This window comes from Thermobia domestica, chromosome 15 (assembly GCF_964235325.1).
Source record: "Thermobia domestica chromosome 15, izTheDome1.hap1.1, whole genome shotgun sequence".
NCBI lineage: Eukaryota > Metazoa > Arthropoda > Insecta > Zygentoma > Lepismatidae > Thermobia > Thermobia domestica.
In genome coordinates, this window is record NC_137468.1 from 198,804,590 (window position 1) to 198,817,574 (window position 12,985).

The 12,985-nt window shown below is 36.2% G+C and overlaps 1 protein-coding gene across 1 annotated transcript in view; it reads left to right on the forward strand.

Moving 5' to 3' along the window:
• The first annotated feature begins 626 nt into the window (after nucleotides 1-626).
• The window catches only part of LOC145671784 (uncharacterized), a 106,797-nt gene continuing 94,438 nt past the window's right edge, over nucleotides 627-12,985 (forward strand). Inside the window, exons 1-2 of the mRNA XM_081740993.1 lie at nucleotides 627-895; nucleotides 8,947-9,028. Of these exons, the coding sequence (XP_081597119.1) occupies nucleotides 627-895; nucleotides 8,947-9,028 (351 nt within the window). The remainder of the gene's footprint in view (nucleotides 896-8,946; nucleotides 9,029-12,985) is intronic.

Genomic DNA, 12,985 nt, shown 5'->3' on the forward strand with positions numbered 1-12,985 from the left:
TCAGGGTCTTTAAAAAAGAAGAAACTGCGTGACCCAAAAAAGGGGTCCAAAGTAAGGTCAGAACGCAAAAATTTCAAATAGAATGGGAATAGAAAGGGTCGAGTAATACCTCGTTGCAAAGGTCTCTGCAAATGTTAAAAGAATTTGAACACGATTTTGGAATCCACTAACCACTTTCAACATGGCGACCATAGCAATATCGAAACCCTGAATTTCTGGTTCGTCATGAAGAAATAAAACGTACTAGTGAAGTTGCCCACTTGACCAAAAAAAGGGCGGGCACGTAATAGTACCACAAAGAAGCAAGTTCCATTTGACTGCCCGTAAGCTTTTCACACTCCCAGTTCAACACAAGTTATGTCGCACAGGTGGAGGTGTGCCAAGCTCTTCTACCAGTTCTAGTGTGCTTCCACTGATAACATGAATACTCCACTCCAATCTTGGTCTCATTTACCGTTGTCTGTTGCAAGACGTTGCGTCGTCGAAGGGATTGTGTGAAAAGTCTGGATTTGTTAACGTACATTTTTCGTGGTCGTGTGCAGTTCTGTCAATTACTTCGCATTGGCAAATCGTGGCATGTAAGTTGAAATGCCTTTCACAAACGAAGAAGCATTTGATATGCTCATATGGTAGGTGAGTGCCAACGAAATAGTTCCGCTGCTGCTCGTGTGTATGCTGCTGGGTATCCCGATCGGGAACGTCGTTCAAGACATGTGTTTCGCAACCTTGCCGAACGTCTACGCAGAACTGGAAATGTTCAGCCTTCTAGCAGTCACAGGAATGAACGCATAGCTCGGCCTGTTCGAGATAATAAGTCTGTTAATGTACTTGCAGCCTTCCATGTTAATCCTCACACGAGTATTAGGCAAGTTGTGGTGTCAGCCAGTGGCAGCTGGTACTATATGTTGCATGGTTGTGCAACCGGATATTTCTTTAATACTAAAGATATTTTTAAGTATTAAAGTAGTGTATCAGTAAAAAATAAAACCTTGCTCTTGAGCGCAAAACAGTATTGATGCATTTCTAAAAAAAATAATTTAAAAAAAACTGAAAGAAAGAGAGTGATATACAAATACAGTGGCAGCAAGTGTTGCCACTGGAAGCAGTAACATTGAGCATATGGCAGCGAGCTCCTATCTCTTAACATGAGGAAGTGGATTTATTCTTGCATCGCTGCTATCCTCCCGTATTACGCGTTTCCAGTTGCTACTTCGTTGCAACTGGTTCAAGTCAGCTTCTGTAGTAGTTACGAATTCTTCCGTTTGGCAGCGCTTGACTCAATTGATAGGTTGAGTGAGATATAGACGCTTGGAAGAAAGAAGTTAGTCACCAAACAGAAACTCGCAAAGAGCAAATACGCGTCTGGTGGTAGCAGGGGCGGATCCAAGCTGAATATTTGGGGGAGAGCAGTCGTTCGAAGTCAATAGGTTTTATTTTACATTTGTAATACAAAGGTAAAAATTCTTGGGATAGATTTTATTTTTAAAATAAAAAATATCCTATTCGGGGGGGGGGAGGGGGAGGTGGGCGATCAAGACTCGAAGAAGAGAATGTCTTACCACTGGTCTAATTCCTAGCTGTGTGTCGCTCGTGCACATGATCCCGTGTTCAATTTCCGGCGGAGAGCATAAAAAATTAATCTCAAATTATTCACTTTCAATACTCATCTGTTTTCTTTAGCCTAAATAGCTGGAATGTTAAACTATTTTTTTTTCATTTTCGAAGGAAAAAATCTTATATTTCATGCTTCTTTATAATAGAACAGCAGACAAAAATACGTAGTTACTGAAAATGAACTCTTTGTCCCTTATATTCATACAAAGAAATGCTAACAAAATGCATATTGTTGGAGGAGAGAGGTGTTTCTGAACCTTAAAGAAAATAAAGCGGAAAATATTTGCAGTAGCGATGCTTTCTATTCAGAAAAACTTGGCGAGCAACATTTCAGATTTCAATGAAGTCATAGAAGAATTTGAAGCTCGAAAAGAACGAAGAAAGACTTTCCATTCTAAAATAATGCATAGTTTACTTAATTAAATAATTTTGTTTAACTGTGTGCATGAATATATGCAATTTTCTTGCTTTTTTCTTCTTTTTGGGTTAACGATATCATTCATGGCTTACAGCACATGCTATATATTCGATTTATCTCTTGTTCAATAACATGAACGTAGAAGTTTTTGTATATAAATAGTATATAAACGTACATTGATAGTGGTTGTTTGAAAAAAAAGGAAATAACTTATATATTAAATCAATATTAGAGAATACACTTCAATCAATAAATATACAAATAAAGCTTATAAGGACTTTCCTCTTCATATTTCCTGAATATTTTTTGGATGAGACTCAAGAAAGCTGGGGGAGGGGAACACTTGCGCGTAACTACATACCTTTGATATTGCAACATTGCAACCGGTACTTCTACAGACCACGAACCGCTACTGGTGTCAGCGCAACTACGGTGTCAAGGATTTTGAAGGCTAACACATTTCATTCATACCATATTTCCTTGCATCAAGAGCTACATAGCACTGATTTTCAAAGCAGGCTCGACTATTGCATGTGGTCTCAAGCTGAAGTGCATGTAAATGCTCGATTCTTTGATGAAGTAGTATTGTGGTCTGATAAGTCTACATTTAAAAGTGATGGTCAGATAAATCGTCATAACATGCTTACTGGGCCGCGGTAAACCCACAGTGGATGCAAGAGGTTGATCATCAACGGAGATGGTCTGTTAATGTGTGGTGTGGAATCATCGGTGGAAAATAATTGGACCTTATGTTTTGAAGCGTCTTACTGGTGCTGTTTACTGTACATTTCTGCAAAAACAATTGCCCATTCTTCTCGAAGACGTCCCCTTACACACCAGGACGCACATGTGGCTACAACAAGATGGTTGTCCAGCACATTTTGAACTGACAGTGAGGAATCAGGTGAATGCAATGTTTCATGGTCGCTGGGTAGGTAGGAGTGGACCTGTGCCCTGGCCTCCTAGGTCACCAGACTTAACATGTTTAGATTATTATCTATGGGGACGACTTAATAAAATCGTTTATCAACATAGCAACAACAAAGGACAACATGATGGAGCGCATAGTTGCTGCATTCATGCAGATCAGTGAGGAGGAAATTATTGCGGAGAAATGCATTCAGGCACAGTGCAGGCATTTCGAACATTTACTGTAAGTTGGTAAATGTGCATCGAAGTCAGTGCTTTACCTATCCTTTTCGTTTTCGTTTATCATTCGTTTCTCAATGTGTTTCGTTTTTCTTTCTATTTCACTTAAGACTAATGTACTATCTTTTGCCAAGCAACGTTGTGGCAATCATTTTCTGTACAATGAAGAATCTTTTCAGTTGGCGAAGCAGCCGTTAAAATGCCAACGAATTCCTTATTGTGAGTGGAAATCGTTGCCAGTAATAAACCTGGAAAAAGCGTGAAGGGCGGTCCAAGTTACATTATTTCTTCATGACGAACCAGAAATTCAGGGTTTCGATATTGTTATGGTCCCCATGCTGAAAGTGGTTAGTGCATTCCAAAATCGTGTTCGAATTATTTTAACATTTGCAGAGACCTTTGCAACGAGGTATTACTCGACCCTTTCTATTCCCATTCCATTTGAAATTTTCGAGTTCTGACCTTACTTTGGACCCCCTTTTTTGGGTCACGCAGTTTCTTCTTTTTTCTTTTCTTTTTTTTAGGCCCTGAGTCACCATGTGACATATCATTGGAAAGCATGTGTCTTGTACTTCCCGAAACTGTGAAGGTGCTTACATTATCTTAATTAGTAAACTCCGTATACTCTATTTCGCGCTTCTTCATTTTTTGAAAAAAAAATGGTACACGGAAAACGGTAGGTAGTACGGACAAATGTTTCGTACGGCAATCTTATTTTTTCCCCACTTTTCCGAATGTGTATTCGAAACATATCGTTCCCATTTGAAAATCGCACGAACGAGGCATGTGTTCCCCCATTACACCACGAAGGGGGTCGTTCGGGATTTTGTAAATAATTTCTACGGATTCTTTGGACCCACATTTGTGTGCAATTTTTTTATTTCAACTTGATAGCATGTACCGTTCTCGAGAAAAAAGTAGTGTCTGGGTCGCTCTGGAACACCCTATATATATATATATATATACTAACTAACTAACTCTATGGCCTATGGAACCCGGAGGTTCAGTGCCGCGTTCACAAAAGCTCTCCAATGACTTCTATCCTTAGCTAATTGCATCCAGTTTCTACTTTGTATTCCTATCTCTGCGAGATCCATCTTAATATTGTCCTCCCATCTGCGCCTAGGTCTTCCTAATGGTCGTTTTCCTATGGGTCTACCAGTCAAGACTTTGAAAGCGTTTCTACTTTCTTCCATTCTAGCTACATGACCCGCCCACCTAAGCCTCCTAGACTTGATTACCCTAACAATGTTGGGTAAACCGTATAAACTATGTAACTCCTCGTTATGAAGCTTCCGCCATTCCCCATTCTTGTTCCTCTTGGGTCCGAATATTCTTCTCAGGATCCTGTTCTCAAATACTTTCAGTCTATGTTCTTCCCTCAGAGTAAGCGACCATGTTTCGCAACCATACAGAACAACAGGCATGATTATCGTTTTATATATTTTAAGCTTCAAATTCCTCGATAGAATTCGCGACGACAACAGATTTTGAACCGAATAGTAACACGAATTCCCTGCTTTTAGTCGACATTTAATTTCTTCGTGAATATGATTTTCGTCTGTTAATATTGATCCTAAATATTTGAAAGTATCCACTTTATCAAAAGCATTATTTAATATTTTAACGCCTCCACAATTTGCCGTATTACGGTCCCGACGCACTTCCATGTATTTAGTTTTCTCTGCATTTACTTCTAAGCCCATGTCCCTGCAAGCGTTTAATAAGATCTCTGCATTTATTTCTACTGTTCTCCTATCATCCCCTATTAAATTTACATCATCAGCATATGCCATAACCTGGTGAATGCCGTTCAACTCTAGGCCTTGGTTGCTATCTTTGATTTTCCTTATGGCGTATTCCAGCACAAAGTTAAATAATAATGGCGACAACGCATCTCCTTGTTTCAGGCCATTTTCGACGTGGAAGCTCGTGGACAAAAATTTTCCTACCCGGACTTTACTTTGGGATTCACTTAAACATATCTTAATTAATCTAATTAGCTTTCTCGGTATTTCAAGTTCTGTAAGAACGTTGTATAATGTTTCTCTCCTAACCGAGTCGTAAGCCTTTCTAAAATCAATAAATAGTTGATGTACCGGGGTATTGTATTCCCACTTCTTTTCGAGTATTTGGCGAATGGTAAATATTTGGTCGATAGTTGATCGATTTCGTCTAAATCCGCACTGATAATCTCCAATAATTTCATCTGCGTATGGGGTCAATCTTGCTAACAGAATATTTGAAAGGATTTTATAGGATGTTGACAGAAGAGAGATGCCTCGATAATTATTACAGTCAGTTTTGTCGCCTTTCTTGTGAATTGGAACAATGATTGATTCTTTCCACTCTTGTGGCAATTCTTCCTTGTTCCAGATAAGGAGAATGAGTTTGTGTATCTTGTTCCACAATTTTTCGCCTCCAGCTAAAATTAACTCAGCCGGAATTTCATCTACCCCCGGAGATTTGTGTTTCTTCAATTTCTTTATAGCGGCTTCCACTTCTATTCGATTGGGTTCTGGAATATACGGTTCTGCGGTGTGTATCTCCTTTTCTCCACGCACATTAGTTTTTGACTGCGTGTTCAGCAAATCGTCAAAGAAATCTTTCCATCTATTTAAGAGGCTATCCGTATCGGTGAGAACTGTTCCGTCAGATTTCTTTAATATATAAGCACGAGGTTGATAGCCTTTCTTAAATTCGTTGATTCCCTTATACATGTCCCGAATATTTTTATTTTTACTATTATCTTCAAGTTCCTTAATTTTAGCTTTCAAAAAATCCCGTTTCTTTGTTCTAAAAGTTTTGGAAGTTTCCCGCCTGATATCTGCGAAATTTTGTATAGTTGTTTCATTCGGATTTTGTAGCCACCGTAATTTTGCCTGTTTTCTCTTCTCTGCTAGTTTAATGCATTCTTGGTCGAACCATGGTTTGTTCCTACGTATTTCCGCGTGTCCCAATTTTTCTATTGCTGAACTTTTAATGTTATCTCTAATTTCAATCCAAGTATCCTCAACACTAGTGCACTCCGAGTCTTCTAAAACCGCGAATCTATTCGAAACTTCAATCTGGTATTCCTCTCTTACCTGGCTCTCTTCTAATTTCTTTAAATTAAATCTCTCCGTTTTCGGACATTGAATATTACCTTTATTCAACGATAATCTCTCTCTTATTATCGCTACTACCAGGTAGTGATCAGTGTCACAATCAGCCCCTCTAAACGACCGGACGTCAATTATGCTAGATTGTCTTCTTCTATCTACTAAAACGTGATCAATTTGATTATGTGTTTTTCCGTCTGGTGATGTCCAAGTGTATTTATGAACGTCGCGATGTGGGAATTTTGTACTCTTCACGATTAGGTTTTTGGATGTTGCAAAGTTCACGAGTCTAACACCGTTGTCATTACTTTCCTTATGCAAACTTTCATTCCCTATAATCGGTTTGAAAATATCCTCTCGTCCTACCTTCGCATTGAAATCCCCTAATAGAATCTTCATATGGTATCGCGGGAGTTGGTCAAATATCCGTTCCACTTCTTCGTAAAAACTATCTTTTATATCGTCACCCTTATCTTCAGTTGGAGCATGTACATTTAAAACAATAATATCACACCACCGTCCCTTAAGAGTAATGAAAGAAAGTCTGTCAGTAACAAATTCAACCCGTTTAATTGCTGGTAATATTCGTTTGTGAACGAAAAACCCTGTTCCCAACTGGTGATTTTTATTTCCTTCCCCGTAAAAGAACGTAAAATTTCCGGAATTCTCAGATCCATTTCCTTCCCACCTAACTTCCTGAACTCCGACTAAGTCCATCTTGTATTTCTCTAACTCACTCGTTACAGATTTTAACGCGCCTGCCCTATAAAGACTTCTAATATTCCATGTTCCAAATCTCATGTCCATTTTCTTTTGCTGATGTCGTGCCAAGTTATCAGTCCTTGTCCGAGGCTTTTGTGAATGTTTCTGAACAAGTACCTTTTTTTACAGGATGAGGGTGTTAGCCTTACCCAAACCCCCAAGCTGGAGGACCACTCCTAGTCGTCTGTCCGCGACTGCTTATTCAGTATATTCGCAGCTAACCTCTATATCTAGAGGCCTTCTCCTCTATCCGCAACCTGAGGACGCGCCATGCCGTGGTGACAGGAATCCACATTACACGGATATATATATATATATATATATATAGAGAGAGAGAGAGAGAGAGAGAGAGAAAGAAAGAAAGAAAAATGGTACAATGATAGGAAGATGGATAGATGTTACTCTCTTTGGAACAAAGCATACTGTACATGGTAGACAAAAGCAATATTTTACTGGATACCACAAGTGACAAGTAGAGATATACAGTATACAACATCCTAATACAAAGCATTGTCATGAAATTAGGTAACACTGCGAATATCTTGGAAGTGAATTATCCAAGTTAGACGGTTGTCAAGAATATTAGAAAAACCTTAATCCAGCAATGGATCAACAATTGATAATTATATATATATATATATATATATATATATATATATATATATATATATATATATATATATATATATATATATATATGCGTTTCAAATATAAATAAATAACCCTCACCACTTCCCTCATGTAATACTAGTTCTCGTTCTTGATATCTGAGCATTTGAGTTGAGTTGAGTTGATTTTGAGTTTAACGTCCCGTTCAGCAGCGAGGCTATATGAGACGTGGACCTACTGATTAACGTGGAATCCGAACCACATGAGCTCCCGCCGGGAATCGAATCCGGGTCTCCCGCGCCAAAGGCGCGTATGCTAACCGCTTAGATCTGAGCATTTGAAATTAAGAAATAAACGCTTATACCTTGTTCTGAGAGATCATATGTTTAACCCTGTAGCTGTAAGAATTTGTAACAATAAAGATAGTTAAACTAAAATTGACTGTCTTCTGGGTATAACTCTGTAAAATTTACTGTTATGTATGACAAACGGTTCTGTTCTCGCGAACCGGCCGAATAGCACCACTGCTGCTAGTTAAGAGTGTCCTTTTGTTGAATGCTTCTTTGGCTGTGACTATTCTCCGTATGAACTCTTTGGTGCAGTACGCGTCGTTCGTCAAAATACTTCCCAGGTATTTGAAATGACCGACCTCTTCAGGTATTCTTTGTTCTACTCTGACCCGTAAGGACGTATTTCCACGGAATATTCTCTTGACTTTCGATTTTTCGATGTTGATTTTCATTTCATATACCTTTCCGGTGTAAACTATTTTGTCAATCATCTCCTGTAGTCTCTCCTTCGGTTTTAGCTATTATAACCGTATCAACTGCATACCTGGTGTTGTTAATGATCTGCCCTCTAATCTTGAAATCCTCAATTTCATTAATGCTTCCATCATTAAATATTCATTGTAAATGTTGAAGAATTGGAGCGACATACTGCATCCTTGTCTAACTCCGCTTCCAATCTCCACACTATTGGTTTCTCCTTCATTCAAGCGAAAATTGACTCGTTGTCCTATGTACAGGCTGCGAATGAGTCTTCGATCTCTCCAATTGACCCCAATTTTTTTTTAAGTATTTGCAGAAGTTTCGTCCTTTAGAAGAAACTGTATTAGCTCTTGGTGTATTCTTTTAATTTACTAGAAAACACATTGTTGCTACTTTTTATACGCTGCTATTAAGCTTTGATAAAATAATAATAATAATAATAATAATAATAATAATAATACTTTATGAGGTAAAATACAAAAGTTAATACAGTCTTCATGTGTCAGTCTCTATATCATCTCAGGTTGAACATTCACTCATGCGTTTTAATGGAAGATGCTACAGAAGTACGCAGACTGATGATCACTGAATGTGTCCGAAAGCAGGTGAGTAGTATTGACGGTTAGAGCCCCGAAGGCCTGGGACAGGTAGTATTTGAAGTCACTGACTACATGAAATACTTTGCAGATAAATATTGACAACATGCCTTATGGCAGTGTTATATGGATGAAGGTAGAGCTTAAATACTACAATATTCAGTGCCATAAAGACACAAGTACTTCACTAATCTTGTATTGGTAGACTAATCTCAATAGTTTCGCAGAAAAGAATTGCTTGACACAGAAGTGTGTCTTATATTTGAGTTTGATAGTCTTTCATTGAATATTTAGGAAATGTAGAGTGTTTAATGTAGTGTAATGAATTTATGTACACAGGGAACGTATTTCTCTCACACTAACGTGCTATTAATTATGTAGATGGCTTCCCTATTATGAATCTGGAAACGGCTCGTTTTTGTACATCGATGGTTGAGATTAGATCCGAAGTCCACTCGATTCACTACTTATTCAGTGCAACACAGAATTGGAATAGATGGTAATCGAGAGTGTTAGTCCCGCTATACACTATGAGATAAATCCTAACAAATATCTTAGGATTTATCTTAAGAAAAGTGTTACAACATATCTCGTAGGAAATCCTATCCTTTTGTGTCATTCACGTAAAGATATTTCTTGTTTCATATCCTCCTACGAGGTTGCAGGTCTCACAACAATGTTTTCCAGTGCCTTCTGCCTTGCTGTCTGCTGTAACAGAGCGTTGACTTTGTTATTATATAGAAATGTATGCTCCTCGTATGCACTAATAAGTACGCAAATAGCATCTTTGCAGGCGGGAAGGAAACAAATTTGTTTCCACATTCTCTCACCTGATGTCGCTTAAATCGAAATTTTACGAATTTTCCTTCCAAATAGAGCGTGCTCTAAACAAGAGAAATCTCATAGGATCGTTCAGAACATAGAAAATGACATGCGATCTGATGTCATACACGTTGAGATTTTGACTCGACGATAAATCGTAAGAGATTTTCTAGGATTTATCTCATAGTGTATAGCTAGCCTTATTTCTCATACCATAGGTTGAGTTTAGAGTTATCGTTGCGTTGGTCTCCATATACCAAAGAAAAGATAGAACTGAAATGTGGAAAAGTACTATCTGTGATGTCCCAAATCCAAAAACTCGATGTATGGAAGTAAAATGTCAGTTTGAAAGAAATATGTTTATCAGCATAAGTAACTAGGAAGTTCCTATATTTTGTTACAACTTGATGTCTACACAGTTTTACATGATACGGAAGTTATACACTATGAGATAAATCCTAGGAAATATCTTAAGAAAAATGTTATTTTCTTAAGTGGTATAAATATACATGAGAAATTATTAGAAGTTATAGAAAAGGAAAAAGAAAAGTGCATAAAGACTATTAATGCAATTTGAATAATTTCTAAATTTCTGTTATATTATTTTATTTTATTTATAAAAAGATATATATATATAAAGATCAATATAATTGTAAAATTGCAGGTATTAACAATGTAATAATATGATATTGTTACATATTACAAATTTAAATTTATATAAAAAACAACAACAATTAAAATCATCTGTTTACATTCATGTAAATAAGTTAATCCAATAATCGAGATTTGAAAGCAATTAGATACAACCATAAGTAATTACATAAGAATTGTAAAATAACAATGATTATTTAAAAAAAACTGTTATAATGAAAATTTCAAATGAAACAGTAAATATCTATTCTTCGGTACTTTGTTCCCATGATGTTCGGCAGGTACTACTAAATCTTCTGCTTTCAAAGGCTCCAACCTGTCATGTTATGTCACTGTCTTGACGTACAGTACAGCATTCATACAGTATACAATTAAAATTATATAAATGAATATGCTAACTAACGGCTGAGGAAGATATAAGATTTGATGTCATCTGTCTTTTCTAAATGTCTGATGAAGAGGATGTTAGGTCCTTGAAACTGTAACAAAAAAAAAAGAAAAGAAAAACGTATGGTTATTAATATAATTCATTTGTTCTGGTCAGAAACTGTGTTTTAAAAGAAGTTATACAATGGAGACAAATAACATAATTCACATAAATGTAAATATAACGCTATTCTCTTCTGGCTTGTCTGGATAAATTTAGATTCGGATAGGAAAAAAAAAACTAAGAAATCCAAGTGTCTGAAATAAACATAAAAATTTCGATAAAATTAAAATATTGATTTCTATTTTTACTTTCTAAGTCCACAATAAATATGAGTGACTCAGCCGATCATAATAGTATGATTTCTATTTCTACTTTCTAAGTCCACAATAAATATGAGTGACTCAGCCGATCATAATAGTATGATTTCTATTTTTACTTTCTAAGTCCACAATAAATATGAGTGACTCAGCCGATCATAATAGTATGATTTCTATTTTTACTTTCTAAGTCCACAATAAATATGAGTGACTCAGCCGATCATAATAGTATGATTTCTATTTCTACTTTCTAAGTCCACAATAAATATGAGTGACTCAGCCGATCATAATAGTATGATTTCTATTTTTACTTTCTAAGTCCACAATAAATATGAGTGACTCAGCCGATCATAATAGTATGATTTCTATTTTTACTTTCTAAGTCCACAATAAATATGAGTGACTCAGCCGATCATAATAGTATGATTTCTATTTCTACTTTCTAAGTCCACAATAAATATGAGTGACTCAGCCGATCATAATAGTATGATTTCTATTTTTACTTTCTAAGTCCACAATAAATATGAGTGACTCAGCCGATCATAATAGTATGATTTCTATTTTTACTTTCTAAGTCCACAATAAATATGAGTGACTCAGCCGATAATGATAGTAAACACCACTTCCAGTGAAATTGAGATATTAGGTGGAATGGGTTGTGCTTGAACCACAGAAAAGTATGTAGGTACTTTAATTTTAGAAATGCATCTGCAGATGGCAGAGAACGTTTGTTTGGCATGTCATTCCATTGAATTGTATGGGAAAAGTCAACCTTATTTTCCATTTTAGTCGGAAGTCAAAAAATGTGACATACCATTATGTTCGCCAACGTGCAATGGCAATTTTTTTTCGCGCTCGATTCTAGCCATACGAACTAAATACACGTTTCTGATTGCTTGAAATTATCTGTTGGCCCGTACCCGCAGTACACATGTTAATTGAAGCTGCACCACCCGACCATGTCATAATGTCACGTGGTATTATCATGAGGGTAGCATCATTAACTTTCCAGCAAGTAGAACATATCTCTATCAATTTCTCGTAAGACATACCTCTACTAACCATTATATACATGTTTAATATTTATATCATTTTGACGGAATATATATAAGAAATAAATATTATCTCTTGTTAATTGTTTTGGTATTTTTGAATATATTTGTGCAACATAAAAACAATGTGAATGTCTGTCTTTCTCTTGTAAAAAGATCCCTATTGTTGTTCTCGTTTTCTGATATAAAATCATAAAACATAGCAATAGAATAATCTATACATTGAGCAATTGGAATAATAGAATCATTACTGGATAAAAATGTTGCTATTTCAACTTTAAATTTAGATTCTGCTTTAAAACATTGTTGTAGTTGATGATATTTAGGTTGATTCATCCAGTTTCATTAAAAATTAAATAAATGTTCTACCACACCCACATCAGCTTCAAATAAGACCTATATAATCAAATAATACCAAGGTAATTCTCCATTCCTTTTTCAACTGATTTTTCTTTAATTATTTCTTCTATATCCCAGTTGATAGATTTCGAAAGTTGGCTAATCTATTATAGACAAAATGCTTTAAATATCTTTTTAAAGTTTACTGATATCTTTTTAATATACTCTTAAATCCATATCTCCATTAAAGGAGGATCACCACCCGGAAGTCAGTACATAATTTAACTCATTCCCTTAACTACTGCACAATGAAACGTTACATATTATAAATATTGTATTATAAGATAAAGTTATG